The 18,758-nt window shown below is 38.0% G+C and overlaps 1 protein-coding gene across 1 annotated transcript; it reads left to right on the forward strand.

Annotated features, from left to right (window-relative positions):
- The first annotated feature begins 15,339 nt into the window (after positions 1-15,339).
- LOC137246493 (venom peptide Pc-like) lies at positions 15,340-18,271 on the forward strand. Its single transcript, XM_067777591.1, has 3 exons — positions 15,340-15,567; positions 17,799-17,913; positions 18,119-18,271. The coding sequence occupies exons 1-3, from the start codon at positions 15,507-15,509 to the stop codon at positions 18,210-18,212; spliced, it is 270 nt and encodes an 89-aa protein (XP_067633692.1). The 5' UTR covers positions 15,340-15,506; the 3' UTR covers positions 18,213-18,271.
- Positions 18,272-18,758: the final 487 nt, after the last annotated feature.

An 18,758-nucleotide genomic window follows, 5' to 3' on the forward strand; every position in this document is an offset into this window, starting at 1 on the left:
CTAGGTGGGCCTTGGAGCTTCAAAATTACGACTACATTCTGGAGCATCGTTCAGGAACCCGTATGCAACACGTTGATGCTCTTAGCAGATGCAACAATATTTTAGTGTTAGAATCGAATACGTTTGAAGAAAACCTTATAATTTGTCAAGGAAAAGATACTAAGATTAGGGAGTTACGTGAAATATTGCAAAAAAGTGAAAATAGTCAGTACGAAATGCGCAATGGGGTGGTGTATAGGAAAAAAGAAAATGATAGATTATTATTTTACGTACCGGAGAGTATGGAAAATCATATATTTCACAAATATCATGACGAACTGGGCCATACAGGGATCGACAAAACGTTGGATCTTGTCTCGAAAAACTACTGGTTTCCAAATATGAAGCAAAAAATTGCGAACCACATCCGAAATTGTTTAAAGTGTATCGTTTATTCTTCAAAGCATGGACGTGAAGAAGGTTATTTGCACAACATTCCGAAGGGTAGTAAACCATTCGAGGTAATACACATAGACCATTTTGGTCCTGTTGACCATGGAAGAGCGAAAAAGCACTTATTAGTTATCATCGATGCCAGCACAAAGTTTGTGAGGTTATACCCGACTAAGACAACAAATACAAGGGAGGTTATAAATGCATTGATGGCATATTTCCGTTCATATAGCAAGCCAAAATATATTGTGTCGGATAGAGGTAGTTGCTTTACATCAGGAGAATTTCACCAGTACCTAGAAAAAGAAAACGTGCGCCATATAAAAATTGCAACTGGCTCACCACAAGCCAATGGACAAGTGGAGAGAGTTAATAGAAACTTGGCGCCAATGATTGCGAAACTGACAGACCCTGAGAGAAACATACACTGGGATAATGTTGTAGAATCCGTTGAGTATGCCCTTAATAACACTTTATATAGGACAGTTAGAGAATATCCAAGCGTGATGCTCTTTGGAGTAAGACAGCGCGGTCTGGTCGAAGATGCCCTAAAAGAAAAAATTTACGGAAAATGGGTCAGATTCAGAATCTAAAAGTCATGCAGAAATACGAGAAAAAGCAGCCAAAAATGAAGAAAAGCTACAAGAATACAATAGAAATTATGTAAATAAAAAAAGGAAAAGCCCACATATATATTCAGGCACGTCAAAGAAATTAATTCCAAAATTTAAAGGTCCGTATAAAGTAGTGAAAGTGCTAGGTAACGATAGATACATGTTAGAAGATGTAGAGGGATTTCAGAAGTCGAGAGTACCTTATAAAGGCGTATGGGCAGTAGGAAACATGCGTCCATGGTTCAATGGGAGCGTAAACGCTGACCTAAGAGATCGGGAGATCTCTCTGGTCAGGATGACCGAGTTGTAGCAGCTCTTTCGCATACCATTGCATAGGTATGTGACCGTGGTATAATGACAGCCACAATACTCTACATGTAATACTACTGCATGTCAGTATATATATAAGATACATAAATATACAACTACTGCAAATAAGTGTATGTACTACGATAGCATGCTTTTCAGAGGAAAAGCAAAGCCGCCATGGTGGAGCAATGAGCTGGGTCTTCTAAGAAGACAGGTAAAAGAAATGTTTAAACTCGCAAAGACCGCGGAAAGCGAAGCGTGTCGGGACGAGTACAGGGATCTACTGAGGATCTACAAGCGTGAAATTACCAGGGCGAAGAGAATCTCATGGAAAAGTTTCTGTACGGACATAGAGTGCTCCAGTGAAACAGCACGGTTGAAAAAAGTCCTAGCAAAGGGAAACATAGTCCAGGGACTAATAAAGAAAGAGAACGGGGAATGGTCACGTGATAGTGAGGAATCCCTTGAGGTGCTTCTCGATACACATTTCCCATCGGGAGACGGTTTAGAAGAACCAGCAGACATCACTCACACTTCGATCACGGAGCTAGTGGTGCCGGGCTTGGTGACCGATACCAAGATCGAGTGGGCAGTGAAGACGTTTTCTAAGTTTAAATCGCCGGGCCCAGATGGTATATTCCCGGCCATGCTACAAGTCTCAAGTAGGGCGGTCGTGGAATGGCTTCAAATAATATTCGATGGGTGCATAAGACTGAATCATGTACCGCACTCTTGGAGAACTGCTCGTGTAGCTTTTCTACCAAAGGCGGGGAAGATCGGTCACGTGTATCCCAAAGACTATAGACCCATTAGCTTAACATCATTTCTGCTCAAAACCTTTGAGAGGCTGATAGATGTGTACATAAAGTCCAACGTGGATGAAAAGCTGCTCTCCACAACACAGCATGCGTACACCAAAGGCAAGTCGGTAGACACCGCATTGCATAGGGTGGTAATAAGCATAGAGAAATCCCTGGAATATAAGGAGTATGCTCTAGGAGTCTTCTTGGACATTGCCGGGGCTTTCAATAATGTTGCAAAATGGGCGATTATGGATGGTCTTAATTACATTAAAGTACATCCTGCCTTAATCAGATGGATCGGCTGCATGTTAAATTGCAGGAAGATTACATCACAATGGGGATTGTACGAGGCCACGAAATCAGTGGACAGGGGCACGCCGCAGGGAGGGGTGCTATCACCTCTGCTGTGGACACTGGTCATCAACCAACTGCTCAGGCAATTCGATGAGGGACCCGTAAAACTTACGGCTTACGCAGATGACGTTGCAATTGTCATAAGTGGAAAATGCCTTCCAACGATTAGTTCTTTGATGGATCGGGCGCTTCGGGATATTCATACCTGGGCATCTAATGTCGGGCTGAAAGTCAATGCGGAGAAGACGGATATGGTCTTGTTTACAAAGAGGTACAAGGTCCCAAATTGGACCAGGCCTAAGTTAGGAGCGGTGACCTTACAGGAGAAACCTTGCACAAAATATCTAGGAATCATCCTAGACAGTAAGCTGTCATGGAAGCTCAACGTGGAGGAGAGGGTCAAGAAGGCCTCAACGGCACTCTATGCATGTAAAAGAATGCTGGGGTGTACGTGGGGCCTATCGCCCTCTCTTTCTCATTGGGTTTTTACAGCGATTGTAAGCCCTATTCTATACTATGGAGTTCTTGTTTGGTGGAAAGCCACACAAAAAACAACATACCTCAAAAAATTAGAGGGGGTATGCAGACTATCGATGCTTTGCATTACGGGAGCCCTGAAAACAACCCCGACGGCTGCACTGTATGCCATTCTGCACATTCCACCTGTAGACCTGGTAGCAAAGAACAAAGCGTTAACGACCGCAACCAGGCTCGATGCTTCGGGGCAGCTTGAGCGCCGACCATATGGCCATAGTAGTATAGCGTCCTCAGTCACAAGACGAACAGACTACATGATTCCCTACCTGCACTTTGAGGGAGATCTTAAGGCCACAATAGAGGTGGACGGTTGGCGCAAAGGTGCGCAAATGGCGGACGAGGCGATACATGTGTACACCGATGGTTCCAAAATAGTGGAAGGAGTAGGGTCTGCGGTATACTGCGCTGATCCGGAATTAAGCAGATCCTACAGGCTGCCGGATTACTGTAGCGTTTTCCAAGCGGAAATATTAGCCGTAACCAAAGCAGTAGAAACCCTGGAAGAGAATAGCTTAAGCTGCAACCGTGTTAACTTTTATATTGACAGTCAAGCAGCAATTAAGGCAATAATCTCGCATAGCACAGCATCTAAATGCGTGTTAGAGTGTAAGCAGTCTCTGGAGAGAATCGGGACAGGGAGAAGCATACATCTATATTGGGTCCCAGGGCATATGGGAATAGATGGGAATGAAAAAGCGGACGAATTAGCTAAAAAGGGCGCATCCCTTGAAGCTTGCTCCGTAGACGTCCCAATTAGATTGGGCGAGATTAAGCGAAGGCGAGAGGTGCACATGATCGACCAAACGGGAAAGGCGTGGATTCAAGCGCGGGGCTGTAAAGTGTCGAAGATTATGTGTAGGTCTTATAACGTTAGACTAACAAAGTTGCTTCTATCATTAAAAAGAGAGGATTGTAGATTCATGACGGGTATTCTGACGAGACACTGCCTTCTGGCGTCACATGCCTTTAAATTAGGCTTGGTCAGTGATAGCAGGTGTAGGAAGTGCGGGTTGGAGGAGGAAACGATCGAGCACGTTCTGTGCTCGTGCCCTGCACTTGCCAGGCTAAGACTCCAGCTATTAGGAGTGATACAGCTGTCAGATCTAGAAGCAGCAAGTGGCTTAAGTCCTAGGAAGCTTCTAGTATTTGCCAAGAGGACGGAGTTATTTTATAACATAGGTCCTGGTTTTTGATAGGGTTTTTCAGTTTGGTCGTTAAAACAAACTTCTGGTAACACTACGGACTCAATCAGTCTATGTGAGGTCCTCATGGACCGGCCAGTTCAACCTACCTACCTACGATAGCATGCTAGTATGTGCAACATAATATATATAGAAGCGACGCAGTAGGCATGGCAACCAAAGAAGCCATATTGTAACGTACGATTGCATGAGTATGTAGAAGCAAACCTTGGACAGTTGAAAAAGGCAGAATAAGTCGAACTATTAAACCGAGCGGACGCATCTTTTATTTAACGCTTAAACATTGTTACACAATGGAAGCTTTTAAGACTGTTAAATTGTGATTTTAAGCCTGATATAGACGTTTTAGCTTTTTGGAAAAAAGTAAGCTTTTATAGAAATAGTATAGTTCGGCGGCCGCAGAGCGAAAATTTTTTGAATTTTCTTATTAAAACCCAATTATGCAATAAATTGGAGTTTATTTCAATCAACCACATAATGTTTGCCAAAGAACTTTGTACGCAAAACCCAGGTCCTCATTACGTTTGGTCGGTGAAAGACATAGGCTGGTCCTAGAAAAGTTATACAATGAAAGATGAACGTTGTCACTTACCACTCAAAACAAAACATTCAACAATGAAAGATATAAAACTGTTTTTGTTCTACGTTTTTACCGATGTAGCGCAGAATATATTATAGACAGTATACGCTTTAAGTTTTGAAATATGTATATACACAAACATATGTGTATAAGACTGAAAAATATGCCCATATGTGATAAAATGTATGTAATTATCATCAATAATTATCATCAATTTTAATTTAAGCACTTTTTGTTTATTTGTACACTCAGCGAAAAACGCCGTTCTAAAATCCAGCACCACCGGACTCAATTCAAGCTTTTCATGTTCTTACTTTTTTGTTCTTGAAAAACGAACGACATGTTCTCAAAACAACAACCTTGTTCTTGAACTGACAACCATTTTCTTGAAAAGATAACGGCTGGACTTAAAATATGAACAAATATTCTATTAATGAGAACAATGATTTTAAATTAAAAACAATGTTCTTAAATTAAGTCCAAGAAAAAATAAACGGTATAATTCGAGTGCACTACAATGTTAAATACAGCACAAGCTATCAAGCAGTTGTAGAAGCCCAGCGGCTATGATGTTGCGGTTGCGATCGTGTGGTGCGAGTTCGATCACCGTCAAACTCTGAAGTTTTTTAAAACAATTTTTTTATGTTCTATTTTGCAACTCTTATTTTTCGTTCAGTTCAATTCACATATGCACAGGTAATTCTCAAACTTATTATGAAATGTTTTAAGTATATATTCAGATTGCATCAATAAAAATAAGAATTTCTCAATAAGAGAAATACATGAAAAATTCATAATATGCGTTTTTTCATATTTTGAATTTTATTAATAGTTTTTTTTGTTAATAATATTTTGTATTATGACAAAAAAATTATTATTAATAAAAAAATAAATAAATGGGTACTGTTGAAAGAATTATCTTCCCACTCCCCACAAAGATCAAGCACAAACCGTTCTTGAATTGAGACCTAAAAATGTTAAATCAACCAGAATTCGTTCTCGAAGCGTGAGAACGAAAAATATTAACCCAAGCCCAAGTTGTTCTTGAAATGAGCGCAGAAGGTTCACACATCAATACCAAACTGGTCAGAAAATACGAACGGTGTGCTTGGAAAACCTGTTCTTAAAACAAGCCAATCGGTCACAAGTTAAGAAAAATGTACTTAACAGACTTTTGTCAACGAATGTTCTTAATTTTGAACTTGTTTCGTTCGTTTTAGAACGATTTTTCCTCTGAGTGTAACGTCGTGTTGTTTTGTACTTTTTAAGTTGTTGATTATTGCATTGTTTGTATACCAATAAATGAAAACAAATTTTTGTCCTTTTTTTTAATTTGGTCCTTTTTTTCGACGAATTGTGGTCCCAAATGAAAACAGGCTGTGGCAACCGTGTTCAAAACTATAAATAAATTATAAAATTTGATGAAAGTGCGTTTAATAAAACAAAATAATAAAGTGTATAATGTTTAATGTGTGCCAGCATATTTGATGTACGCACAATTGAAGTTCTAACCGAACTAAGGGCGTACATATGTATGTATATATAGCAAGCATGCGTATTTATGTATTCACATATTTACTTATGTATATGGTAACATAGATAATTTCGTACAAATCTATCGCAACAACTTTTTTTTGTTCATTTGACTACTAAAACGGTCAATTACGAATCAACGATTTGTGCGCAGTTAATTCAACATCTTGTTGCGATGGATAAAAATTTACCGAAATTTCGGTTAAATTGACCCGTATTTCGGTTGATTTTACCAGTCCTTTTCTTTCAGTGTACTTATATTTGGTAGATTGGTTAGTACACATACATATTTTTGTTTTTATTAACTTTTTTTTTCTATAACTAGTTCTCAGACTCGGGCTCGGATGTGTTTGATAAAGTTGTACATACAGGTTATATTATCTTTTGACGGATTTCCTTCTGAGGTAATGATTTCTGATGTCGATCAAAGCAGGGCAGCCAATAAAAACGTGGTTTGGTTATGGTTTCCCCGCAGCGTGCACAGGCTGGAGCTGCTTCACCAGTAAGAATGTGTTGGTGAGTGTTCAAAGTATGACCAAGGCGTAACTGCGAGAAAGTTTTTATTTGGGACTTCCATATGTTCTTGGGGTATTTTGGAGATATTAAACAGTGGGGAACTAATTTCCATACCATGCGCTGTAAAATTTTCCTACTGAACTCACCAAAACCGTCGTACCATATCTAAATTTTCAAATTTTTATTGATTGTGCGTTTAAGGAAAAAACACTTTTTGTAGTGTATTTTATGCGATATCTCCACAATCGCAAATAATAGTTTTGACAGCTCGTTTTTAATTTTTATGATAATTATTATTTTTTTGTTGTTGTTCATTTTTCTATAATTGAAAAATTATTTACAATTAAGCGGCAATAACGGACACAAAGAAAAGCCGGGCTTAAAAGATATGAGATCCATGTAAAAAAATACTTGTCGCGATTTACCTCCGCCTTGTGCTCCTAAGAATTGACGTGACAGGGCCTACATTTTTTCTGTCAACTCTGAACGAGAGCTGCCAGGCAGATGAATTTTCACTAATAAGCTTTTAATGGCAGAAATACAGCCAGAGTGTTGGCCAGACCAATGCCGTGGCGTGACCCGCACAGGAATACTTTTTTCTAATTTAAAAAATTTGTTTTTTAATTTTTGATGTTACCTTGCGCGGGGCTTGAGCCCAGGATCATCGGAGTGATAGGCCAAGACCCATGTACCTAAATATATATCTAATATAAAATAAAAACTCTAGATATTAAAAAAAGTCTTATTTTGATGCTCTGAATAAGAATTCAGAGTACGTAGTTAGATTATATAAGGGAAGCGCGCTATATCTGTTTTACTTTTGCCTCCGGCTCACTGTGGTTCAATATTAGAATTTAATGTTTAAAACGCGCTACAGTCTTAATTTGTTTGTTTACTCTTTTTAGTGCAAATTGAACGAAACTGGGGAGTTTTGAAGCTAAATTATTCTCCTGCTAATTCTAAGACATTTTAGTAAACAAAAACTAGTTTAAAGTAATTGTAGTGGCAACCCAAAAGGAGGGGAAAAATAAAAAAAATAGTGGTTTTAATTTTTGTTGTAATAATATCCAAGCTCTAAGCGCATTAAATATAGTCAAATTAAACCACAAATTGAGTTTATATTAAAATATATTTATAGAAAACAAATGGTATAGGGATTGTCAAAAGGAGATGGAAAAGGTAAAATGTAACCAAAGCATTGATAATTATTTACTGACGTGGTGGTAAATAAATAGTTTCACATGAAGTAAATGGATCTAATTTAGCGCATTATTTTCCCACAACACACAAGAACTAAAAAGTTCTATGTTTTCTCTCCATTCCATTCGCCTAACACCAACACGCAGATTTTGACAATCTGAACAATGATATGTTGTTGCTGTGGAGATGATCCAACCATATGGTTGAACCATGGCTCGAATTGATTCTGTTTTCAATTGATTTTATTAAATTTCCAATAATATTGTCTTTTTTTTTCGAATAAATAAATAATTAGTTACTTTTTCCTTTTGCGTTTGATGTGGCAGGAAAACCTTCAACGAGCGTCCTTTCAAAGTGACGCCAGCTCCAAAATGACGCAAAAGTCCAATGTGTTTGGGCCTTAAGTCAGTGGCGGAGTAAGGTTTTCTTGCGTCCGGGGAAAATATTTTTTTTAGTAAAACTAATATCTATGTGCAAATTTTGCTTGGCTTTGAGGAAGCTAATATATCAATGCTTACTTAATTGGCGCTTAACCGTTTAAACGGTAATGGCATCCAACAATGCGCGCCAGTCGCTCCTTCCCTCTGCCAACCGGCGCCAATTGGTCACACCAAGGGAGTTTAAATTGTTTTCGACCTGGTCCTTCCACCGGAGAGGGGCCGCCCTCTACCTCTGCTTCCATAGGCAGGATAGAAACACTTTCTTGGAGGGAGAGTCATCTTTCATACCCATAACATGGCCTAGCCAGCGCAGCCGCTGCGTTTTAATTCGCTTGACTATGTTGATGTCTGCGTATAGCTCGTACAGCTCATCATTAAATCTTCTTCGGTACTCGCCATCGCCAACGCGTAGAGGACCATAAAACTTTCGAAGAACTTTTCTCTCGAACACTCACAGAGCCGTTTCATCTGTTGTTGTCATGGTGTATGCTTCTGCACCATATAGCAGGACGGGAACGATAAAAGACTTGTAGAGTATGATTTTCGTTTGCCGAGAGAGGACTTTACTTTTCAATTGCCTACCTAGTCCAAAGTAGCATTTATTGGCTAGAGTGATTCTTCGTTGGACTTCAGAGCTGATGTTGTTGCTAGTGTTGATGCTGGTTACCAAATAAACGAAGTCTTTTAGTATTTCGAAATTATGGCTGCCAACAGTAGCGTGGTTGCCAAGGCGCATATCCGCTGACTCCTTGCTCGATGACAGCAGGAACTTCGTTTTGTCCTCATTCACCATCAAACCCATCTTTACCGCTCCTTTTTCCAGTTTGGAGTAAGCAGAACTAACGGTGCGGGTGTTTAGGCCGATGATATCATCAGCATATGCCAGTAATTGCACGCTTTTATTTATGTTTTAGTATAGAAATTTTTTTCCAGAAATCAGCTATAATAAAAATACAAATTATCCAGGAATTCCTGCTTTGCGGACCATTTGGTGCCCCCTATGTTAGTACCTTAAGTGTCGATATTTCGACCTTAATTTTTGAGAAAAGGTGACAAAAAAGTCCTTGAAGTTACAGCTTTAAGCGTTTTTTTTGAAGTGGCCGTGTTCGTCAACCGATTTTGCTCTGACCTGTATACAACGGCAAGAACCATACTTCTACCAAACTCAAAAACATCCTGCAGACAAGCGAGCAGATGGAGCGATTTCAATTGACGTTACTTATTTACAACTGACTAATGGCGATTTCTTTATTACAACAGACTATTTTCATTTACAAATAAAGCTTTTTCTTTTGATACTTTCTTCTTTATAATTTATTATTCTGACATCTAAGTGACACTTTCGCATTTACAATTGACTGTTCTTATTCAAAATTGACAATTGCCAAGTACATTTAACGCTTTCCATTTACAATTGTTTTATTCCGTTTTGAGCCTCTTTTCTACAGCTTATAAATTTTTACTGATTAATTTCGATTAAATTCGGTCAAGTCTCATTTTGGACAAAACCAAAAAATTTTATGGGTGTCGTTCATGATGCGCTTTTTTCCTTTAAATTAATTTCGTTTCGTATTTTTCCGCGACTTTCAGAACGAAATTGGGGAATCTTGCAATAGATTTTTGATTATCGCTGGCGCCTTTAGACTTAAACATCCTCCAGAACTTGATTACAGTTTAACATGAGGAAAAAATTTGGAAATTTTTCCGATCGTTCAAGTGGGCTAAAGGTTTGAAAGTTTGAACTTAGCTTAGTACAATATCAAAACGCAATATTTTGGTTAAAAAATCTGCTAGATTAGACAGGGATCGAGATATTTAGAGATATGTAGAAAATCAATTCACAGTTTAGGTCACCGTAACAATGCAACCAATGGAGACAAAATGTCCGCTCGGTGCCGCACGGGTCAAGTTTATTGGAAAATTTATACGAGATTTGGAGCTTTAAGATCGGGTTTTAGGTGACCTCCCGATAACCGAGGAGCCTGAAACTTTGCAGATAGCTAAGCGCCATTTTTGATTGTAGTATTCACGATAACAATTCTTCCAGATGAAGCAGAGATCGAGATATACAGAAAATGCATTTAGAGCACTTGAAATATTGAGATCGATTATAATATTCAGGATAAGAATATCTTCTAAGTTAGGCAGGGATCGGTATTTTTAGAGATATTACAAATATCCAGAGCATGTTGAATTTTACGTCACTTCCCATTGAGCTAGAAACGTGCAAACTTACACATGTTTCGGATCACCGTGACAGTGCAACAAATTGAGGAATAATCCGATAAGTGAAGCACGGGTCGATATGTTTGGGAAAATCGTACTGATCGGACTGAATTTTGTGATCAATTTTTGAGAGACTTCCCACTAAGCTTTAATAGTAATACCTCATACATAGTAGACAACCCGTTGACAATGCGTTAGATGAATCTTGACATCAAATTTTAAAAAATTTACTTTCAGCTTCAAACTTGTAAACTTGCATATAGTTGAAAAAAAGGAACAAGGCAACTAAAGCAAAAAATCCGCCAAGAGGCGCACAGGTCGAAACAATTAGAAATTTCATTTTCCCAACAAGCTAGAGAATTCAATGGCAGTTTAACATGCGCAAAAATTAAACTGATCAAATGGAATCTTGCGAGCAATATTTGAGAAGCTTTGTAAATTCGAGAGAGCTAAAAAGTTAATAGCTGAAATGTAGTTGAGAACCCGATGATAATGCATAATATACCTATGGGGGAGTTTGGCTATCATTGAGCTACAAAATTACCACCTCACATATATGTAGTTCTGGGACCAAGATAATGGCACAAAAGGAATAAAAAAGGAGTATAAAATTTTTTTAAGTACTTAATTTGTATAAATGGACTAAAAGACACGAAAATGTCATACAAAGACATAACATTGTTGAAGTTCGAATTTAAAATTTTAACATTCACCCTGCAAGCAATAGACTTTCGACATAATCTTAACTGCTGAATTTCTAATTTACCTGGTCTTTAAGCAAATGTTTACCTAAGTTGGGTAATGGAAGCTCCACCTTTATAGTTTTGTTCCTCATAAATATTTTTGCAGTGGTTATATTAAAATTTAAAATTTAAATTTCAAAATATTATATATTTGTGTAAGGAGACTTTTGTCGTGTCTTTTGGTCCATTTTTATAAGACAGCGTTTTGCAAGAGGTTCTACGAATTAAGGCATCGAGTCGCTGAACTCTCGAGCCATTTACACATCCCGAAATACCGGGATTTCAAAAAAATCCTCTTTTACAGGTAAGGACAGCCTTCTCTCGAATTTACAAAACTCAATGATCTGATTTTAAAGGATAAACTGATGTATAACATGATACCAACAATCTCACCTACTTGTGTGAAGTCTGAAAGATGTTTCTCAACTTCCGGTTATACGAGTATGTGTATTAAGTTAAAATCTAGCCTTTAAGACGATACTTCATGAGGAGGGTATTTTTTAAAATAAAGAGGTCTTTTGAATATGGTGAGCATTTGTGTTAAAGTGTACAAGACAAATCATTTATTTTTTGTTTTAAACGAAACAAATATGAATTTTATTTGTTTACACAATTTGCTTTGAATTATTCTTAAAACATTTCACTAAATAAATGTTTACGTTTAACATTGTTATTTTTGAATCAAAATTCAAAAGTAAGAGTCTGTGGATAATTTCGAAAAGTCCCGGGATTGTCGCTTTCAAACCCCGAAGTCACGGGATTCCAAGAGATCTTTGGGATTCAATGCCTTACTAATACCCGTTTTTTCAGTGCGAGTTTAAACTTCAGTTAAATTTGACAAGAGTTCAATCTTGCCACTTTGTTCGATAACAGAAAATTTTGCTGCTTATCTCAGATTAGGTTAAGTTTGGTGTGGTGGGGTCAAACTCTAGTCAACTTTAACTGAAAAACCGAGCATAAGAACACATGCAAATAATATATTGTCGCGTTGAGTAGTGCCATTGGATGTGGCCTTACTTAAGGCTTCCAAACCGAATCGGTTATTGCATTGATGTTAAATGATCAATTTTATAGTAAGTAATTTGATGCCTGCTGTAATAAATTATTTAACAGATGCAAATTACCAAAAAACCAAAAATGAAAGATTCTAAAATGGAATACCTAATAGGTAAATTATGTAGGAAAACATGTATGTTAATAATTTCGTATTTTAAATCCTACTAATTAATTAAATCAATAATGAATGATGTATTCCATTAAAGCCAATAAAGCAACTGAGCAGCTGACAGATGTGATTTATGTTTAAGCGAACACAAATTTTGTAGGTACAAAAGCGCCCAAAAGTAAAAAAATATGCGTAAATACAAAATTCCTACAGCGGTGGCTAATAATGAGAAATGGGATTGTAGACAGTCATACCGGAATCGGTTTGCCTTTTGGCTTGAAGATATTGGCTAAACAACACACCTAGAGGAGTCAAATCACGGGAGGCTTGTGGTCATTTCGCAGGGCACCTTATCATAATTTTTTTTATTTGAAAATTTTTTCTATTAATATATAAATTAGCAAAAGTAAAAAAATAAAAATCCTCACCATCCCTGTAAGTTACAACCACGAATAAAATACATATTAGTCGCCTTGAGTTATCGTTATCGCTCCTAAAAAGTGCGCGAGGGAAAAACTGGTGCAACAATAAAAAAAAAAAAAAAAAATTAGTTTTAATTCATTCGCAAATATATATATTTATTAATGCTAAATAAAATTTTAATTCAAAAGAAAAAAACAAACTTTTAAAAGGGTTTTAGCTAAGATATTTGCAACACTACTTTTTTACCTACATATTTGACACTGGCGTTCATGGCTGCGTCGCGTACACGGTTAAAAGTTTGAGTTCCCGAAAATGAGTTCACAGATCTCGGTTTCAATTTGAAACTAAAGAAGTCTACACTTGCAATTATAAAAAAAAAAATCGAATGGCGGTTTCGAATTGACGTGTCACGGATTGCAGCAGCTATTACTGAGCTATTACATCTGCGTAAGAAATCACATAAAAACATATCATATGTATGTACAACAAAATTTTTTGATAAGGAATCTTTGACTTCCACCACATTTCATAAATGAAATTTTTTATTTTTAAATTTTCAGCGTCAAATTCAAACTCTTACATGCCAACCTAATATAAACGCACGTATTTTCTGTCAAAAATGTCTCATGCACATACAACTTGTATGAGAGCAACCCAAATTGAATTTGCTGCGTGAAAACCTAACTGGATTTCCAATTTTTTGTTCTGCGTGACATTTAGATTTGACGTTTGCACACATGCTTTACATTGTCGCAACGCATGCTTATTTGGGCTAGGGCAAAAAACGCCGGTTGTTTGCGTGCGCTAAAAAAACGCAGTGTGGTTTTATTAGGTTGGCATGTTAGGCCTGGTATTTCAGTGCGAGTTTAAACTACAGTTAAAGTTGACTAGAGTTTAACCTTGCCACTTTGGCCGCTTAAGCTGAGATGGGCAGCAACATTTTATGTTATCGATCAAAATAGTCAACTTTAACTGAAGTTTAAGCTCGCACGGAAAAACCGGGCATTATAGTTTGCTTCAAAACCATTTCTATTTTTGGATTTTTTTTTTCAAATTTTTTGGTTTTGTTTAAAAACAATTTTAATCCAATAAAATTAAAAAACAGAATGGAAAATTGAAGTGTTTTCCATTTAAAAGAAAAATGCATGGTTAAAAATTTAGGCTTTAGGTTTCCAACCGTGTAGCGCTGCTGCCGATAAATGTAAGTTCACCATAAGAGTATTTTGCCGCGTAGTGTAGTGTAGCTAAGTGTCTCCTTAGTTTAACCGTTGCACCATTTTTTCCACATCAAAGCGACAAACATTTATTTTATTCGTGATTGTAACTTAACGTGATCGTAAATTTTTTTTTATTTATTATTTATTTATGAAAATTATTTTTATCAATATTTTTATTTAAAAAAAAATCGTTCCTGCAAAATGACAAAAAGCCTCCCGTTGGTTTGACTCATCTAGCGTTGTTGCTTTGAGAGGTAAGATTTTTTGAATGAAAGTCACTCACAGCTTACTTTTGCCAATATCTTCAAATCAAACGGTCCCGTAAAGTACATGAACCGAGTCTGTCCATCGAGTAGTTTCTGAAATATAAATCCGGATATAGTAAGGTTCCTCTGGGGGCACAAATACCACTTTACCTTTTTCTTAAATACTTTATCTTTACGTTGAATTTATTGTATGCTTAACCCAATTATAGTTTATTACTTTGAATATCCTTAATGTTTGCAAAATTTCGATCCTGCGACTCAAGTTTTTTTTTAAATAAATCGAGATAAAAATTGTCCTGCCAAGCCGTTTCTAATTATATGACCAGCACTGTATGTACATTTATACATTTATATATATTTGCTATAAAAGAGCACTAAAGACGATTTTTTCAAGTGCGGTGCGGCCACCGTGGTGTGATGGTAGCGTGCTCCGCCTATCACACCGTATGCCCTGGGTTCAACTCCCGGGCAAAGCAACATCAAAATTTTAGAAATAATGTTTTTCAATTATAAGAAAATTTTTCTAAGCGGGGTCGCCCCTCGGCAGTGTTTGGCAAGCGCTCCGGGTGTATTTCTGCCATGAAAAGCTCTCAGTGAAAACTCATCTGCATTGCAGATGCCGTTCGGAGTCGGCATAAAACATGTAGGTCCCGTCCGGCCAATTTGTAGGGAAAATCAAGAGGAGCACGACGCAAATTGGAAGAGAAGCTCGGCCTTAGATCTCTTCGGAGGTTATTGCGCCTTACATTTATTTATTTTTTTTTATTTTTAAATAAGAAAGCCGACAAGATCGCAGACTGGGGATGAGCAATTATTTAGCAAAGCTTAGTTTAAATTCATTTCTTGCTCCCAGTTGTAGTGCGACGAAGCTAAATAGCGCATCTCGCCAAACAATTGGCACTCAATTCGAGTTTTTTTATTGCGTTCCGGTATATCTTATCGTGAAATGTTCAGATTACAAATTATTTGTTTGATTGCGATTTCCTTAACGTTGCATAATGTTCAAGGTGAGTATCATATAAGTACACAAACAGCAATTTAGCCACCTTTACCAAGCTGAAAGGAAGTCATCACAACAATTTAACTAAATAAAATAAATGTAAGAAAAAATAACCTCCAAAGAGATTTTAGACCGAGCTTCTATTCTAATTTTCGTCGAGCTCCCTTTTAATTTGTCCTTCACTGAGCTTTCACTGAAAAGCTTTTCATGGCACAAATATACCCGGAGGGCTTGCCAAATCATTGCCGAAGGGCAACTCCAATAAACAATTTTTTTTTATAAAAAACTTGTTTATATATTTTGATGCTACTTCGCGCGAGGCTTGAGCCCAATATCTTCGGTGTGGTAGACGAAGCACGCTACAATGCCCTATGACTAAGCCCCAAAATTTATATTTTTCAAATGGGTCTGCCTTGTCTGCTACGAAGTATAAGAACCTGAATTGGACTACGCAAACTGTGACAACCTGAAAGCAAAGAGGTGTCAATTAAGTGCAAAACTCTAGGTTAACAATGTTGATGTTATCAGTAAAAAAAGAGAGCTGTGTGTTCATAATGCTAGTTCTTATAAGCAGAGTGTCTCATTCCTTCCTTCCTTCCTTAATAGGCGCTTAACCATCTAAACGGTTATGTCCGTCCAACAAGGCGCGCCAGTCGCTCCTTCGCTCCGCCAACCGCCGCCAATTGGTCACACCAAGGGAGTTTAAATCGTTTTCCACCTGGTGCTTCCAACGGAGTGGGGCCGCCCTCTACCTCTGCTTCCATACGCGGGTTCCGATAGAAACACTTTCTTGGCCGGAGCATCATCTTCCATTCGCATAACATGGCCTAGCCAGCGCAGCCGCTGCGTTTTAATTCGCTGGAATATGTTGATGTCTGCGTATAGCTCGTACAGCTCATCATTAAATCTTCTTCGGTACTCGCCATCGCCAACGCGTAGAGGTCCATAAATCTTTCGAAGAACTTTTCTCTCGAACACTACCAGAGCCGCTTCATCTGCTGTTGTCATGGTCCATGCTTCTACCCCATATAGCAGGACGGGTACGATAAGTGACTTGTAGAGTATGATTTTCGTTCGCCGAGAGAGGACTTTACTTTTCAATTGCCTACCTAATTCAAAGTAGCATTTATTGGCAAGATTGATTCTTCGCTGGATTTCAGTGGTGATGTTGTTGCTAGTGTTGATGCTGGTTCCCAAATAAACGAAGTATTTTCCTATTTGGAAATTATGGCTGCCAACAGTAGCGTGGTTGCCAAGGCGCGTATGCGCTGACTCTTTGCTCGATGACAGCAGGTACTTCGTTTTGTCCTCATTTACCATCAAACCCATCTTTACCGCTTCTTTTTCTTGGAGTAAGCAGAACTAACAGCGAGGGTGTTTAGGCCGATGATATCAATGTCATCAGCATATGCCAGTAAATGCACGCTTTTATAGAATATTGTTCCAGTGCGGTTAAGTTCTGCAGCTAGTATAATTTTTTCCAGCATCAAATTAAAGAAATCGCACAATAGTGGGTCACCCTGTCTGAAACCTCGTTTAGTTTCGAACGGCTCGGAGAGGTCCTTCCCAATTCTGACTGAGCTGATGGTGTTGCTCAACGTCATTTTGCACAGCCGTATAAGTTTTGCGGGGGAAACCAAATTCAGACATAGCGGCATATAGGCAGCTCCTTTTCGTTCTGTCGAAGGCGGCTTTAAAGTTGACGAAGAGGTGATGTGTGTCGATTCTCTGTTCACGGTTTTTTTCCAAGATTAGGCGCATTGTGAAAATCTGGTCGATGGTAGATTTACCAGGTCTGAAGCCGCACTGATAAGGTCCAATCAGCCGGTTCACGGTGGGCTACAATCTTTCGCACAATACACTTGAAAGGACCTTATATGCGATATTAAGAAGGCTGATTCCACGATATTTGGTGCTGTGTGTTCATACAATCCATCGTATAAACACACTAATTTTCAGACTCACTGGGGCAGGAACCGATCTATTCCAAAAAAGCATTTTTGTTGTGCGATTTGATTGAAAATTGGTACAGGGTTACCTCTTTGACTACTTTAACATTTGATATGTGTATTTTTAAAGGGCGTCGACCAGGAAGCGATCTACATAAAAAATCGAACTTTTACTTGAAATTATGTAGAGGGTACCTCTTTGTCTAGCTCAATGTAATAACAAAAAACCTCAAAACTTAAGACTTTAAGCACGGTTTCGAGATTATAAGTTTTCTTGCATAATTTTTAGGAAACTGTGATATTTCCGGCTCACTTTTGAAAAAAGGTGAAACGAGATCGGTTCCCGGTAAATGCAGTCAAATCGTTTGCAAGGGTGCCAATCATGATGATTATGAAGTTAAAGCGTAAGTTGAAAACTTATAAAGTACATAAGGGCGAGGTCATAGTAATAATTAAGTTTGGACTCAAATTTTGCTCTAGCTTTTTTTACAAAATCAAAGATAGCTGAAAGTTCCGTTAAAAATTTAAGTAACAACTTAGTTTCGACTATGATTACGGCCGATTAAATCTTGTGATATTTTAGATTATAAAATGTTTAATTTATTTCAGTTGTCCCAACGCATATGCGCCAAAAGATTGTAAATTCGTCCCTGCAGATCTGAGCAAACCCTACCCACAATGCTGCCCACGATGGAATTGCTAAGGACTTAAAACTTATGTATAATGTTTTGTGTTAATAATAATAATAAATTAAATAATGGAGTTGAGTCTTCTTAGAAGGCAGGTTAGGGAAGTCACCAAGTCGGAGAGGATTTCATTGAAAAAATCTGTGCAGACACGGAATGGAGATAGTGTTGAAGTTGTGTAACAACGACTACACTCCAAATACCAGGCGAGCAGGGCCAGGATTGTTGACAAAAACCAAATCGCCAGATCCTGTTAGGGTATTCTCTGCTATGTTACAGATGGCGGATTGATTGTGGAATGCCTTAGAACAGTTTTGAAGGTTGCATTGAACTGAATGAGGTCTTGCACTCTTGGAGAACGGATCGAGAAGTCTTCATACCGAAAGCAGGAAGACCCAGTCATCTGCAACCGAAAGAAAACCGGCTTATTAGTTTGACATCTCTAGGGATTTAATAGATGTATATATAAAGTCAAGTATGAATGAAACACTGGACCAGCCTAACTCGCAGCTATGCAGAAGACGTTTCGGTCATTATAAGTGACAGATGTCTGCCGGTCATAC

Source organism: Eurosta solidaginis, chromosome 3 (genome assembly GCF_040869045.1).
Source record: "Eurosta solidaginis isolate ZX-2024a chromosome 3, ASM4086904v1, whole genome shotgun sequence".
Classification (NCBI taxonomy): domain Eukaryota; kingdom Metazoa; phylum Arthropoda; class Insecta; order Diptera; family Tephritidae; genus Eurosta; species Eurosta solidaginis.

What these genes read in the sequence shown, in the direction of transcription:
- LOC137246493 (XM_067777591.1), top strand. Translation starts at nt 15,507, where the DNA reads ATGTTCAGATTACAAATTATTTGTTTGATTGCGATTTCCTTAACGTTG. An exon ending in AACGTTGCATAATGTTCAAG is followed by an intron (nt 15,568 to 17,798) that starts GTGAGTATCATA and finishes CATAATTTTTAG; the next exon opens with GAAACTGTGATATTTCCGGC. An exon ending in GATGATTATGAAGTTAAAGC is followed by an intron (nt 17,914 to 18,118) that starts GTAAGTTGAAAA and finishes AATTTATTTCAG; the next exon opens with TTGTCCCAACGCATATGCGC.